Genomic DNA, 17001 nt, shown 5'->3' with positions numbered 1-17001 from the left:
TTAGTGAGGATGCCGGAGCCAGTGGCCCCTGGGACCAAGATGGCTGCCAAATCCAATATGGCCGCCACCTGAAAAGGGATTACTGTAGGCTGCATATTTTGAACCAGATGAGATACAATACAAATGTAAAATTAAAAAATATTTCACCTTTTCTGGCTATGGGAAACACAAAATATTTATGATTGGGTATATGTGGACCCTCAAAGTCCCCAAATGCAATCTGGTGACTGTCCGAAAAAGGGTTTTGACTACAACTTTTGAACCGAATAAGCTACAGATGAAAACTATTTTTTTTACCATGACCACACATTAAATGACCTAAGCTTTCTCAAAAAATAGAGTCTGCTTTGACCCTTCTTTGGAGCAGCCGGGCCTACAGGTTTGCGTTTCGGACTTGTAACCGGAGGGTTGCCGGTACGAACACCGACCAGTAGGAACAACTGAAGTGCCCTTGAGCAAGGCACCTAACCCCTCACTGCTCCTCGAGCGCCGCTGTAGCAGGCAGTTCACTGCGTCGGGATTAGTGTGTGCTTCACCTCATTGTGTGTTCACTTTGTGCTGAGTGTGTTTCACTAATTCACGGATTGGGTTAAATGCAGTCAAATTTCCCTCACGGGATCAAAAGAGTATATATACTTATGTATACAGCCTCAGTGTTGTACCTCCAATCCAGTTTATTGTCTATAAGAACCCGCACATATTTGTAGTTCTCAACAACTTCCTCACCCAGTAATGAAATGGTATTTAGCTCAGGCCTGGCCCTACGAAAGTCCACCACCATTTCCCTTGTATTAGCCACATTCAAGACAAGGTGGTTGTTTCTGCACTATGTCACAAAGTGGTCCACCAGTTGCCTGTACTCCGTCTCCTCACCATCACTGACACACCCCACAACTGCAGTCTGTGAACTGTCTGAGAACTTCTGCAGGTGACATGACTCAGAGTTGTACTGGAAGTCTGAGGTGTACAGTGTGAAAAGAAAAGGAGACAACACAGTCCCTTGTGGTGCTCCTATGCGACTGACTACCTGTTCAGACACACACCCTTTCATTCTCACAACCTGTGGTCTGTCAGTCAGGTAATCAGTAATCCATGAAGTTGTGGAGGTGTCTACTTGCATCCTTCAAAGCTTGTCACGTAGCAGCATAGTCTGTATGGTGTTAAAAGCACTTGAGAAATCAAAGAACATGATCCTCACAATACTGCCAGCCCCTGTCCAGGTGAGAGTGTGTTCTATGAAGCAGGTAGATTAAGGCATCCTCCACACCCACCTCTGGACGGTATGCAAATTGTAATGGGTCCATGTACTGTAGTAGTCACCTGTGGTCTCAGAAGATGACCAACAACAGTGTTTAGCCAACTACTTCCTTTCCTACCAACTTCCTTCCTAACCAGGTGTACTTTTTTCCATAAGTGTTTTGTTCTTATGACTACAATTGTGAGAGAGATCACGAGAATGAGAATTCATGAGAGAGCAAACAGTTATTGTATGCACATCCCACCTTCTGGCAGGTGCAGGACAAATTAAAACTTACTCAATTGAAAAAATATAATGTCCGCAACACTGCTTTTGACTCCCATATATTTAATGCACAACAGGCAACGTTTCGACCCTGCTGGGTCTTCTTCAGGCAAAAATTCATGAGAGAGACCATGAGAATTCTGTTGTTGTTTTTATGTTATTGCTGTTTTTTTTTATATGCTAAGCAAACCTTTGAAGAGTTTTGGACAAATTGACTATCTATTATTCTCTTAGATAGTCTATTCTATTGTCTTATTCTTTTAACAATTTGACATACTATAAATATTGCCTTGCAATAATAATTGTGTCTTATTCTTTCTTATATGATTACATTTCGAAATGTATTCACCTGTGGTACACTGAAAGCATTTCACTTTTATAAGGAAATTAATCCACATTGAGAATAACCTTCAAAGCTGTGGTAAAAAAAGATTTTCAACCAAAGTCTTGAAAAGAATACAGGTTCCAGACTGACACAAGCATACATATAAATATGCCAATGGACTTCCTGTGGTCAATAAACTAAAAATAAACACAACATCCTCATTTGTAGCGCATTTGGTTCAGAATTTGAAGCCAAAACCCTTTTTCGGACAGCCATATTGAATTTAGGGAATTTGGCGGGTCATGATATACCCAATCATAAATGTAAGTATTCCTATGGGTTTCCCATCATCAAAAAAGGTAAAATAGACATCAAATTTGCATTTGTATCTCATCTGGCTCCAAAGCTATAGCCGAATCCCTTTCAGGCGACAACCATTTTGGATTTGGCTGCCATGTTGGTCTCAGGGACCACTGGCTTGGGCGGCCTGGCTAAATCATTTCATTATTCCCTCAGCTGCATCCGTGGCAAATTTGGTGCTTGTAGATTAATTTGCACAAACAATGGGGTGTAAGGCCCCATACTACAGCCAAAACTGCTTTTTTGGACAGCGGCCATATTAGAATTGGAGGAATAAGGGGTCCAGATGCACCGGGTCATAAATATTAACATTCCTATGTATTCCCCATGATCAATTAAGCTGAAAAAGATATCAAGTTTGTATTTGTAACTCATGTAGTTCAAAAGTTATAGCCGGAACCCTTTTCGCGCAACGGCCATATTGGATTTGGCCGCCATCTTGGCCCCAAGGGTCGCTGACTCCGGCGCCCTAGCTAAATCATTTCAGTATGACCTAAGGTACATTTGTACCAAATTTGGCGCTTTTAGATGAATTTGCGCGAAAATGTGGCCCCCCACTATCATCATGATACGATTGCCATCTGGCGGTATACTATGATTGCTCTATCACTGTTGCGTGTTGTGGGTTTTCTGGACACATTACATAGGCCTATGACACGGGAGGGAGAGGGAGACACCTGCGTGCAGACACGCACACACAGCAGGCTACAATAAATTGCCTAACAGACAGCAGCCTAATTTCAAGGTATCACTAATACCTATTAAATAAATGTAAAGGACACAGAACTGTAAGCTCAAATTCAAAAACGTATGAAGTCTACCCAAACATATGCAAAGGGAATATATATAAATTGTGTTGCATATAGCCAGCTTAATTAATGTAAATTTAAAGATTATGATTAGCAGTTTCTTTGCATTTTTCCATTGATAGTTACAGGAAGCCACGTTGTTTAAACTATTGTTGCTTCTAGCCCACGTTACCTCCAGTTTCACTTGCTGCAGAGATGCACACATTGCATGAGCGATCATAAGCGTTCTATCTCCGATGTAGAACTCAAATGTGTCTTGACGCCGCCGTTTGTAAGATCAGATCAAATAAGACTTTCTAAATGGAACACGATGTAATTAAGCTGTTCCTTTCCAAGCATCTTGGAGACGTACTGTATGTGTGCTGACTGGGCTATGTCTATATAGTTGATGACACCAAATGAATAAGTATGCTGCAAATGAGCAGACGTGTGAAGCACCGGGCATAACTTAATTTCGCGGCTACGTGGAGCAGTAGTAGGTTAATTGTTGAGGAGGCCAATAGTTTGAGAAAAGCTGCAGATCATAGGCAGAGAAAGCATAATGCTCTGAGAACAGTAGCCAAAAGTTTTCCTGCAGAAACAGACGTTACAATGCAGACCCAAGCAGCAGCATAGCTTTGAAAGACGTACACTTTGAATTTGATTAGAGCGGCTCTGGTTCTTCACCTAACTTGATGTGATTGGCTGGATGACCGTTCAATCAAATCAACAGACCTATTTGTGTCTCTGTGTGTGCGTTATAGATACGGTTCCAACTCTTTACGGGAGCGTTTATTTCCATATTTTACTTTCAATTTAATCTGACAAAAAGTGTGGGGGATAGAATCGTGTTCCAGCAAAACTGTGTACGTTATAACACCCACATCCCCCACGCTTGCTACGCGCCTGGTGTGTGCGTGTCTGCACGCAGGTGTCTCCCTCTCCCTCCCGTGTCATAGGCCTATGTAATGTGTCCAGAAAACCCACAAAATGCAACAGTGATAGAGCAATCATAGTATCATGATATAATTGCCATCTGGCGGTAGTGGTTTGTGGGCCTATTGGGGTCAAGTAGGAAGCCCAGCAAGTTCCAAAAGTAGAAAAAAAGTTTTGCGAGATCTCGCTAAAGTTTATCGGTTTTTTTTTCTTCTTCATGTTTTTTTTCCCCATTACTTTTTTTTTTTTTTTTAATCCATGTTTTTTTTCCCCATGTCACCCGGAGGGCTCCGTAGTGATGACCACATTTTTGGCAGAAAAATAAAGTCATGATCATGGTTAATACATCATAATTCATAATGATGGGCCCACCGTACCTAATACTTTAGTAATGTGTTCATGTATGAGGTCACAAATGACAAACTATGAACTCAGTAAATTCCTGATGATTAATTAGATATTAATGAATGAATACATAAATCATGAATTAATTAATGTACCCTTACCGTAAAGTATTACCGAAATGGGTAAAGTAACTTACTCCGAGACTACATACATTACCAACCCAATTATGTAAATGTGATGTAAATCAGGTTTTATGGCCAGGTATACTTGGGTATACAAGGAATTTGGGGCCGGTTCCCCAAAACGTTCTTATCGCTAAGTAGTTCTTAACCTATTCCTTAACCTCTCTCTTCACGTTATGGCACGATTCCCGACACGTTCGTACGCTAAGTATATCTTCTGTAAGTCACACTTTCGTAAGGTTGGTCTGGGGCCGGTTCCCCGATAACGCTCACTCTTAGCGCGCTAAGAAGACTCAAAAGATATATCTTACCAAAGTTGTTTATGTTCCTAAGTGTGTTCCCCGAAGTGTCCCTTAGGAAGCTTCTTAACATGCTGCCTCTTACGTTCGACGTTACAAAGACGCTGTCCCAAGTGAAGGTGCTGAATTAGTTGGCATCGATTGCTCAGGAATCGATTTTCTACTTCACGTGAAGGTGCATGACGGCGTTAAGGAACACAACACGTTCTATGCAAATGAAACATTCCTCAAATTATTCCAGTAACATTTATTTTAACATAGTTTAAGTTAACGGTAAAAATGAAACTATTAACTAAATTATCAAATTGTCAGTAATATGTTCACACGATATGTTGTGACGGGTAGACTAACCGTCTAGGCCTATCCCTCGCTAATCATCCACCCTCCTTATCCCGTTGTGCCACTTGTGCCGCTTCTTGACATGGGTTAAACAAGTTCTTAAAATGATGTAATACACTTCTATATTAATGGTAAGGTACCTTACAATTATAATTGATTGGCAAGCAGCTGCAGTTACTTCTGTTTAATGCGGTATTGATAGATAGATAGATAGATAGATAGAATAGATAGATAGATACTTTATTGATCCCCAGGAGGAATTCAAGGTTCAAATTAAAAAAATGATTGCCATTGGTTAATGTTTTCAATAAAAAGCAACCTATCTAGAATGAACAGAGAGAGATAGATACAGTATGGTGGGGAAGCAACGTAAAAAAAAGGGCACCAAGCTTCTCGTTAGAGTTACTTGAAGTTTTGCTGGATGAGGTGAGCTTGCACAAGGTGACACCGTTTTCCAGCTTTCGGAATAACTTGTGCAACAGCAACAAAAAAGAGCTATGGAGCGACATGGACTACACGGCTCCGCGGCCGGCGCCGTTTTTGATTCAATACAAGGACACGTTGGTTCGCTGCCATAGGCCTAGTTGGTCGCTTACTGGACACCACCATGCTTACCCATTTATAGATCTTAGCCATTTAGAGGCAAATTCTTTGCCAGCTTTTAATTATCAAAAGTGATTGCCAATTTGAACGCTTTAATGACATTACTAAATAGCCTAGGCTAATTACCACCATATTAGTTCTGATACCAAATAAAGTAAACTTCATAAATAGGCCTGTATCCATTGCGAACATATTTTATTATTAGTCTTAAAATGTCCATAACATAAAATCATCGTTGAGCCACAACATTGTCAACATACTGTCGCCCTACCATAGTTTGACTTGTACTGCGCTGCTGCCCTGATTTCTAAAGACTGCTGCACAGTGGCGGCGACTAGCGTTTTGAGAGCTCAAACAACGCTAAGAGAGAGCTTACGAATGGTCCAGACCAACCTTACGAATGTGTGACTTACAGAAGATATACTTAGCTTACGAACGTGTCAGGAATCGTGCCATAACGTTAAGAGAGAGGTAAAGGAATAGGTTAAGAACTACTTGGCGATAAGAACGTTTTGGGGAACCGGCCCCTGGACCATTCGTAAGCTCTCTCTTAGCGTTGTTTGAGCTCTCAAGGCGCTAGTCGCCGCCACTGTGCAGCAGTCTTTAGAAATCAGCGCAGCGCAGTACAAGTAAAACTATGGTACAGTATGTTGATGATGTTGTGGCTCAACGATGATTTTATGTTATGGACATTTTAAGAATAATAATAAAATATGTTCGCAATGGATACAGGCCTATTTATGAAGTTTACTTTATTTGGTATCAGAACTAATATGGTGGTAAGCCTAGGCTATTTCGTAATGTCATTAAAGCGTTCAAATTGGCAATCACTTTTGATAATTAAAAGCTGGCAAAGAATTTGCCTCTAAATGGCTAAGATCTATAAATGGGTAAGCATGGTGGTGTCCAGTAAGCGACCAACTAGGCCTATGGCAGCGATCCAACGTGTCCTTGTATTGAATCAAAAACGGCGCCGGCCGCGGAGCCGTGTAGTCCATGTCGCTCCATAGCTCTTTTTTGTTGCTGTTGCACAAGTTATTCCGAAAGCTGGAAAACAGTGTCACCTTGTGCAAGCTCACCTCGTCCAGCAAAATGTCAAGTTCCTCTGACGAGAAGCTTGGTGCCCTTTTTTTACGTTGCTTCCCCACCATACTGTAGGCTATCTAACTCTCTCTCTGTTCATTGTAGATATTTGCTTTTTATTGAAAACATTAACCAATGGCAATCAATACCGCATTAAACAGAAGTAACTGCAGCTGCTTGCCAATCAATTCTAATTGTAAGGTACCTTACCATTAATATAATAAAAGTGTATCACATAATTTTTAGAAGTCCTTAAACCCATCAAGAAGCGGCACAAGTGGCACAACGGGATAAGGAGGTGTGGATGATTAGCGAGGGATACCCGGTTAGTCTACCCGTCACATATTGTGTGAACATATTACTGCCAATTTGATAATTTAGTTAATAGTTTATATTTTACTGATAACTTAAACTATGTTCAAATAAATGTTACTGGAATAATTTGAGGAATGTTTTATTTGCATAGAACGTGTTGTCTTTCTTAACGCCGTCATGCACCTTCGCGTGAAGTAGAAAATCGATTCCTGAGCAATCGATGCCAACTAATTCAGCACCTTCACTTGGGACAGCGCCTTTTTAACGTCGAACGTAAGAGGCAGCGTGTTAAGAAGCTTCCTAAGGGACACTTCGGGGAACACACTTAGGAACATAAACAACTTTGGAAAGATATATCTTTTGAGTCTTCTTAGCGGGCTAAGAGTGAGCGTTATCGGGGAACCGGCCCTTGGTCTCTGCATGTATCCCATCCGTGAATTAGTGAACACACAGGTCACACATTGAAGCACACATTAACCTGGAGCAGTGAGCTGCCTTGCTACAGTGATGCTCGGGGAGCAGTGAGGGGTTAGGTGCCTTGCTCAAGGGCACTTCAGCCGTGGATGTGGGCATGGGAGACTAGTGCTTAACCTTTCCACCACCCACATTTTTCCTACTGGTCGGGGATCGAACCGGCAACCCTTTGGTTTCAAGCCCGAAGACAGTAGGCCACAATTTTAAACTTTACATTTCATCACTACACATCTTTCTTGACCCTCAGAAAACATAAGTCTCATTCGTCAAATACCGTGTGCCTGCTCAGTTATAACATTTTAACAATTACATTTTTCAAAGGTTTTTTCAGGTAATTAACATGGGCATAATACTAGATTTTTTTTCTTTTTTTCACAGCCTGTATCCTTGATCTATTGGCCAAGGAAGATTTCTGTGAACAATATGAATTAATTTACATGGTATAATGACATCCGCCCAATGAAAGTGCCCAAAATCGCCATTTTGGCAACCATTTTGTTTATGCTAATTCGATGGTCATAAACTCAAAATTCAGCTTGGGAACAGGGCTAGTTGGATTCAGCACACCTTAATTATGTTAAAAAGTCCTGTTCCCAACTTTTACTAAAAAATGCCTCTAGGAAGCACATATCTCAAAAATATCACCTGTCTAACAGGTCGAGAGGTGTAGTTGTAACTACACAACTTTACGATAGTTGTTGCGAACGTTCGTTGCTACTATGGTTTTGGGAAACACTAACGTAGTGTAACGATGCATTGGACTATGTAAGTTCCAAATATTAATGTAATTCAGCGCCATAAAGCAGATGTATTTGTTTATTGTACAGAAAAATAAAAATGACATGTCAAGCAGTCAATTGACTACATTGCAGTCAAGAAGTAGGGCAAATTAATTTACGAAACCAAAATGTGGGTCATAGTTGTCTAAGCCTCTATAGCGTAGCCTGTTAAAAACGTCGCAGAAGCCTACCCAAGGCTACAGATTAATTCTGAACAGTTATTTCTCGACAGCAACTTTCGATTTCGATTTTCGTTACCACCTTGTAGTCAAGCCTTAAGCCATACCAAGTAGCCTAAATCGAGGTAAATCGAGCTTTTTCAGATGGGGCGGCAGGCAGAGCGATGTACAGTGGCAGAGCGACGCACAGTGGCACAGTGGTACTAAAGCTTCACGCAGCTTCACGCCTCGCAATGCGCGACTGAAGTGGCCATTTGAAAGCGATGCCCACTGTACATTGTGAGATTACAATACATCACCAACAGATTATTTTTTATACCGATATTTAGTCAACTTTAGCAGAGGTGCCAATAATTCTGGAGGGTACTGTACATATCTAGGCCCTTTTTATGAATGTTAAAAGAACAACTTGCATAGTTTTTTTTTCTCTTGACCATGAGCCAGTGGTTGAAAACTTGCATGCACATAAACTTGCATGCACATAAAATGGTCTAAAATGACAATATATCATCCAACAAAAATAATTACTGTGACAGGCCTATGAACAACCTTTCTTAAAAATGTAAAATGGGACTTTTTGAGACCTCCGTGGAGATGACACCCCATATGATGAAATTATGTAAAATATATGATAAAATGTATTGGAGTTATCTTGGTATTAACAGGGTGCTGAGTGACCTCAGGTCATTAACCACGTCAATGATTATTTTTTCTAAAACGAGTTAAACACATTTTTAGTTTACCTGCACAAACATGCACAAATGATGCACAAATGAATAAATATACTTTTATTCATATTTTCATCAGATGGGGTACCAACTTCACAGAGGTCCTTTAAAGATTGTACATAATCTATGAAGCAGGCAGTGGCAGGCAGATATTTTCAGTGTTGTGCATTTTTCATTGCAGTGTCCCCCAGAGAGATCCTTTGACATGCCCCAAATGTTGCTCCATGCAGAAGAGCCATACGAGCACATCAGTGTATGGGAGCCACAGTGTGAGACGCACAACAGTGAGGAAATGAGTGCTGTGGGAGTCTCTGATGGAGTCAGTAATATCTGTGTGTATGAATCTCTGAGCATTGTCTGTATGAGTGAGGAAACTGTGTTTCACAGGATGGTAGAACCTACAAACAATGGTATGCTTGAGCAACGCTATTACAATGTGCTCTCCTAAAGCAATATCTAAGACAAATTTCAGAACCCCCTTATCCCTTTCTCCATGAATTTGTCTAGAAATGTAAGCATGCCTACATAATCGTTTTGTGTTATTTAGCAAAAGCTAATTAAATTCAATGAAATAAAGAAGCTGTTATAAACAATTATGTTTATGTTGATTGACAGAAACTTTTGTCCAAAGTGATTCTTGGCAAACTAATTATTGGAGCCCCTGAATATATTTTGTAAAGCCTCTCTTTACCAAAAGGCAGTGATCACACTGGAAATAATGAAGCTGCTGTGGGAAAGTGTAATGAAATGCTCAGATCATAATCAAGCTAAATTCTGTATGCTGCTATGTGATGTAATGTACACATTTCTGTGCACGACCCATATGAAGAATATTACTGTTGTGATAGGTCAGAATGCCTGAAATGTCTCCAAGATACATTTAACTGACACTGATGAGCTTTATGTTATGCTTTGGAAGTTAAACCAAGTTCAACGCTCAGCTCCCATGTCACTAGTGTAACAAGCATCCCACCCGCATGATTTCAAAATGTCACTCTCATTGGCTGGAATCTCCCATGACAAAAATGACATGTTCTTGAGTGGCGTTTCCTTTTGCTAGAATATTTTCCAAATTTGAAGGGATACCTACGTATGTGTGATATCTGCATGAGGGGTACTGGAAACGTTTATTATTCTGATATTTTATGCTGTAGTATAGTTATTTCATGTTTTTATTTCCCATCTCATTACTCAATTGTATTACTCTGTACATATCGCTGTGATGTGTGTGTTGGGTCATTGCCCCCACACATTTTGTCTTTTAATTTGATTTGATCAACTCCTGTCCAGGAACAACAGATGTAAATGAGCCTTGTGGCTATAATCTGGCCCAATTATTGAGCATTGTCCCTGTCAAATAAACATAAATAAATAAATAAATAAAAATAAAATAGACCGATGACACAAACATAGGCTACAGGAAACACCTAAAGGAATACTCGGGAGTAAAAACAACCGGTTCAAACTTTCGTTTGGGAGCAAAATTACGTTAATCGGAGGAGTTTTGCATTAGCAACAAAATGGTTTAGCGTGTTGGTAACCAGGTTTTCACTACGTAATATACCTTTACAGTTTTTTCGATTGCTTTGACCTGCTGAAGGAAACTGGGATCCACTTGGTCAGAGACTCAGACTCTGGGATCCTCTGAGACTCAGACTTATGCAAGGAATCTATACCACCAAGATGTTTTCCTTTTGTTTAGCATGGGAAAACCAATAGAGTTTGGGGTTTTTGAATGACGTCTGTCTGTTTTGCAAAAGGGTGTGAGAAATATGTGAACCCAATGAAAATGTGTGAACACATTCACAAGAGATGACTTCTGCTGTGCAAAGAAAGTGTTCATGAAGACCAAGTGGATCCCAGTTTCCTTCAGCAGGTCAAAGCAATCGAGAAAAACTGTAATATAGCCTACCGATACGCTGCTCCAAACGACACGCAGATAAAACTTGTTATTGTTTATGAAGGTGTCTGTTACTTTATGAAGAGGCATCTGGCTGTTGTTTATGTTTGTTTTGCTTTCATTAATACAAATTTCAAGCTTTTGCCTGAAATTGCACTGTGCCTACTTACAAGGGCATTGTTCCCACCTCTTTTGGGGCCTACCATCAAATGTTTGACCTCTATAGAAAGCTGAGAACCTGTAGTTTTCGTAAGTCAGAATAACTGTGTGATGTACTGACACAGAGTTACAGAGAATATCGTTTTTTCTTTCTGCCAGATTACAAGCATCTCTGAACTGACCACAATTTAACCCTCTAGGTCACTTGATATCACTTAGAAACACAACCGAGCCCTAGCACCAGGTCTTGTGAAGCTGTGTGCAAAAGTAGATCAATATAGAATGAAAATATGAGTGCTTTAGACCATTATTTGGGGGGTATTTTGGATTAATTTTAATTGAGACATAGTACAATTAATCTGAGAATGCAAAGCACTTTACAGATTGTACATTAAAAGTTGTCATTTTGGATTCCCAAGAGTCAAAACTTTCAAATGTTGTATAACATTACTATGCTACATAGCAATATGGTACATACAATTGATTTAGAATGTTGGGGGGAGGGAGGTGACGTCCCGCCGGCGGGACACTGAGGATTAACTGGTTTTAATGGTTTAGCTCATGAGGTCACGACAGGGACGTTGGACGTTGTATTTTCTGAGAGGGGTTCTGGATGAAGTGAGCGGGGGTCAGGGGGTTTCTCCACAGGAAAAAAAAATAATTGCCTACATTTTTGCCTTACATTTTTAAGAATGCCTACCTGCAATAGGCTATCACTTCACTGCTTGACTCCACATGGAGAAATGTCGCACGTTAACAATGGAGAGAACCTTTCAGAAATTATTTATTGTGCGAATGGGTTAGCAAAACCATAGCTTTGTCATCACCATAGGCTATTTGCTACAATATTTACTGTACCTCTGTTACAACATGTCATGACTTATGCCCATTCAACTTTTAACTTAGGCTATAGGCCTATAACAGTCTAATTTCGTGTGTCAATTCTGCACTGTTATTTCCATTTTTGGATTAGACTAGCCAGTCTCTATGCTGTTTTCATGGACAGCAAGGATCCGCTTTGTTCGTTGTTTTAAATAACGTTGTTTGTTGCTTCTACACACGTCATCTCCAGGGGTTCAGTTTTACTTGCGCAGACGCGCACATAGCCTACACTGAATGAGCGCTGACCCCACTTCCCCCGTAATAGCATGTCTCTTTATTTGATAACACTACATTTCTGTGCAGTAGAATAGCCTTCTTAGCTGGGTGAGTGGAGGAAGAAACTACTGCAGGTAAGAAACGAGAGACACGAATACAAATCGGTAGCCTAATGTTAAAGCTAGTTAAACTTCTCCGTCATTTCAGTTCCATTCCTCCACTCACTAGGCGTGTTCGACTTGAGGCAGATCTGACTTGGTCTGGCTTTCTACGTAAACGTGATCTTAAGAGGCTAGCCGGGAGCTACAACAAAGGGGAGCTCATCCCGGACAGAAGGGCTACAGTCTGCCTGACGTGACTTGCGGGAGATATCGCGGAATTTTGTTTGCAATAAATACAGCAGTACTCTCATTCTTACTCATTAAAATGAGCACGATGACTGACGAAATAAATTCTTATGATGTAGTTTAAATAAACCACTGTTGTCATACCTGCATTGTAGCACATAAATTCAATATCAAGTGTTTCCCCTATATGTGTGTCTATCTATTTAGCCAACAGCAGAAAATAACAGAATATCCAAGCGTTTTCAGTAGGCTAGCCTACCATTGTTGCAGAAATCACGTATAAGAAGGTATCCCTTCGATTTCTGTTTATTTTCGTTATTTTAAGGTCATGTGACATGGTGTCACAGTGGTAAGTCCCTCCCCGGCTGACAGAAGTCGGACAGAATTTCTAACCAGCAATCATTGCGTCCATCCCAGTATGCATTGTGTTCAACCCAGCATGCATCACATCAAGTCAGACCTGCACAGATCTGCCTCAAGTCGAACACGCCTAGAGTTGCCCAGTTAGGGGCTCATCATCACTTTTGTCGTCACGTTGTAGTTCGTTTGTAGTCCATGTGTGGCCTTTCATGTCCAACAGTTTTAATGTGAACTTGGGAATTTGCCGTTTTTGTCACTTGAAAGCTGCATATCTTTCTTTCACAAGCGTCTTACACTATATTTTAAGCAAATACAGTATTTTGTTTAGGATTAGTGAGTGTATGTTTTAACCTTTGTTGTGGCATCCATGTTTGTCACACATGCCGACGGCAAAGCACATGAACACTTGCTGTCGGAAAAACAAAAGTAGCCATGGGGGCGGTCCTTGTCATTCCGAAGTGCCCTGAATGCACCATAAGACTCCCGCGATATTTTGACAGTGTTGGGCAAGTTACTTCAAAATCGAAATCTATTATGCATTACTTATTACTGTCATTTCAAAGTAATTTGTTACATTATAATATTACTGTCTCTGAATTGTAAGGCATTACACTACTATTGCATTACTTTTAAGTTACTTTCACCAAAATATCAGGAAATATTAGCCTGGCGAGCCAGACCCACATTAAAATGTAGGGTCTGGACACTCACCGTTTGCAGTGCTCAGTCCGAGGGGCGGGATAATCAGTTGTCTTTCAAATTCCCTCTGCACGCAATAGGACGCAATAGGATATTTGTTTTCAAGTAGCAGGGAATTCAAGCCAAACCGTTGCAACTCTGCCATCAATCATTATGTTAAGCTCACCAAACGACTCTATACACGATTTCAATGCCCTGATTAAGTTTCAATTTCTGGAGCTCACAAGCCAACGGAGAGTTGCTAGACTAGCCCTGGCAGCAAATGTAATTTGCTGCCGCTAGGGGCGCGTCTAGATTTCTAGGCTATGGAAATATGGATTTGCCATTCGAAATGTAGTTTATTACGCTCAATCATAGTCAGAATTTTGTTAAAAACCGACAAAAGGTCAAAGTCTGGTAAATTGTGATATAAATACTGTAACTCTAAGGCCTAGGCCTGCTCATTAAAATTAATAGAGAGCCTACTATATTGTAAATCAAAGCTTAAAGAAACTGTATGTAAGATTGTGGCCAAAACTGGTACTGCAATCACTTTCAAACTACTGTAGAGCGGTGTATCCCCTTCCCCTCCCCTCTGACTGGCAGAGCTGGCAACACGGATGCCGAAACACTACTGACTTTGTGATTAGTAGATAGGTGGAGGGTGGCGCATCAGGCCAAAACACAACATGACAACATCAATATCAGTTGAGGGCTGCAACTCCACTTTTTAAATGACAATATCTTGGCCAGACTACTGTTGTCAGTGATATAAGTATTTGAAATAACATGATTTCTTAATGTCTATTGACATATCAGGGCCATTTATGATTAATTGAAATACATTTCTTACATACGGTTCCTTTAATAAAGACATGTCAAGATGGTGGCCTACTGACCATTTTGGTGCCCTAAGTGAGTGGTTTTGAGTGAGTGACATTTAAATGATAACTCAAAAACCTAAAGTAAAATAGAAGGTATATTATTTACAGACCATTACTGTGTGTTTTTAAACATTCATGCTGTTTTCTTATAAATGGTGCACTGTCACTTTAAGAGCATTGATCTTTACGTTCTCATAATGCCTTTTTGCCAGCTCTTGTTTACAAGCCTTGTTTGTTGAGTTACATTGATAGCACAATATTAACGATAATATGCACAATGTTAAGTTGTTTTAAGCAGCCTTCATTGCTTTGGAAAGTATGTAATAACATGTTGCTTCACATTTCGTTTTGCAAATAAAAGTGAATTATGAGCCTGGTATCCACCTAGCTATCTGAATGGATTATTTTTTTGTCAACTCGGCATATCATGTGCTTCATGTAAATGCTTGGAAAACGAATTATTGAAGACCCACCAATTCCATTCTAGCACTACGTGGTTGAGATTGAGAGAACCCAAAAAGTATCAAACTTGCATGTACCATGGTGTTAGTGCATTGTGACATTGTAAACACTATTGATGAAGAGTGAAATGCAGTTTGCAGTAAAGCTACTATTCATTGGTTACATGTGGGTGTCCCCTCTGTCCTTTGGTGCCCTACGCAAAGTGTGTGATGCACGTGGTGGGAGCGGTGGCACTGCCAGGCTACACAATCTTTTTTCTTTTAAGTTTAATTGTGAATTCAAGTTCACAGCTCAAAGCTGACATGCACTAGAAGTTTGTGTTTAATCAAGAATCAAAAAGATTAGCGTGGCGCCACTTTAGATGTTTCATTAAATGACTTGTGCTATTTCGCGAGGCATAGTGAGATCTTTCGGTTTCGCACAAAGTGCACTAACTATTATGTTCTTCATATCCTTGTCTCTGAGCGTTGGCTTATGTCCATCCCGCAAATAGAGTCCGCTGCAGCCACAGTCATCTTCAACCAGTATCAGGAGATAACGTTCTACTATTTTGCGCAGATTTTTTCTCCTCTGTTGTTCTCGCGGTGGTGTTTGCGAATATGTATCAAAACAAAACACTGCTTAATTTTTGATTAAAATGCATTGTAACGCGCGTTACTGAAGTTTGTACCGAGTAAAATATTACCCAATTTTTTTTTGTAATGCCTTACATTACCGCGTTACCGCAAACAGCAATATATTACAGAAATTACATTACTTTTGTAACGCATTACTCCCAACACTGTATTTTGATGATGCCCTGCCACACGTATTTCATTACTTTGTGGTAATGTCTGAAGTTCTACCATGGACCCTAGCATTTTTTGTGGAAAACATGCTTTGGTTTGTTTCAAGCCATTCTAGTGTGGTATTGAAAGCCTGCATGAAGACTCAGCTCGATTTGCGCCAGTTTTCATTAATTATTCAACGAGCTAAAGCTGCTTGACTCTGATTGGTTAACAGCTAGTAGGTTTTGTCCATAACATGACAGCCATTATCAACTAATTTTAGCTTCATGGCATGAACTTAGCTTGGCTAGCGAGTGCTAGCATTGTCCAAATGTGCATAAATAAAACCTGCTAGGCTAGCAAGTTCATTAAACATGTATAACATAGCACTTCCTTGAGTTCACAATTACGTTTTACTTACAGGCACTGGTCATAGACTGCGATGGTAGCCTGCTCCAGGCTTCAACAGCAACCTTTTTGCAAAGCCTGTGGCATTGTTCCAAAAAATAAACTGAAGCCATTTGATCCTCAAGTCTGGGTTCTTGGCCAAAATGCAGTTCTATTTATGCATAGCGCACAAGTCCGTTGACATTCAGCCATCCTTGCATAGGCCTACTAAAACTGTCACAGAGCTAAACGAATTTTGTGGGCAAGGTCTCAACTGGGCGAGCTCATGAATAGTAATGAGCCCATCAATTCCACGTCAATCTGAAGAGCTTTTGCAATTGGCCTAATTTCTCCGCTTATTTCTTTTCAGTGGCTAGAGCTGACAGAGGAGTTAGCTGTTCATTTTCACATTCACGACATAGCACAAACACATATGGACCTAACATGTTTAAAAAAATACAAGTAAAAACGGTTTTGAGTGGCAGGGCACCTTTAAGGTCATGTGACATGGTGTCACGGTGGTAAGTCCCTCCCAGGCTGGCAGAAGAAATTTCTAACCAGTAAGCATTGCGGCCATCCCAGTATGCATTGTGTTCAACCCAGCATGCATCACATCAAGTCAGATCTGCACAGATCTGCCTCAAGTCGAACACGCCTACTTACATGCCTACTGACTGTCAAATCATAAGGTCTGAAAATGTG

General features: G+C 40.4%; 1 protein-coding gene and 1 long non-coding RNA gene across 3 annotated transcripts in view; one reads left to right on the top strand and one right to left on the bottom strand.

Moving 5' to 3' along the window:
• LOC143116578 (interleukin-10 receptor subunit beta-like) overlaps positions 1-11816 on the top strand; it is a 98314-nt gene extending 86498 nt beyond the window's left edge. For both annotated transcript variants that reach the window (XM_076277759.1, XM_076277758.1), the window contains exon 7: positions 9439-11816. In XM_076277759.1, coding sequence (XP_076133874.1) covers positions 9439-9705 — 267 coding nt within the window. In that variant the 3' untranslated portion in view covers positions 9706-11816. The remainder of the gene's footprint in view (positions 1-9438) is intronic.
• LOC143116579 (uncharacterized) overlaps positions 1-17001 on the bottom strand; it is a 46497-nt gene that overhangs the window by 24077 nt on the left and 5419 nt on the right. The gene's annotated exons all lie outside the window — the stretch shown is intronic.

Source organism: Alosa pseudoharengus, unplaced genomic scaffold (genome assembly GCF_046254945.1).
Source record: "Alosa pseudoharengus isolate Yale_2024_CS ecotype anadromous, Long Island Sound unplaced genomic scaffold, YU_APseudo_1.1 YU_APseudo_1.1_scf_11, whole genome shotgun sequence".
NCBI lineage: Eukaryota > Metazoa > Chordata > Actinopteri > Clupeiformes > Clupeidae > Alosa > Alosa pseudoharengus.
The sequence above is the reverse complement of the archived record's forward strand: the minus strand, read 5'-3'. Positions and strand labels throughout refer to the sequence as shown.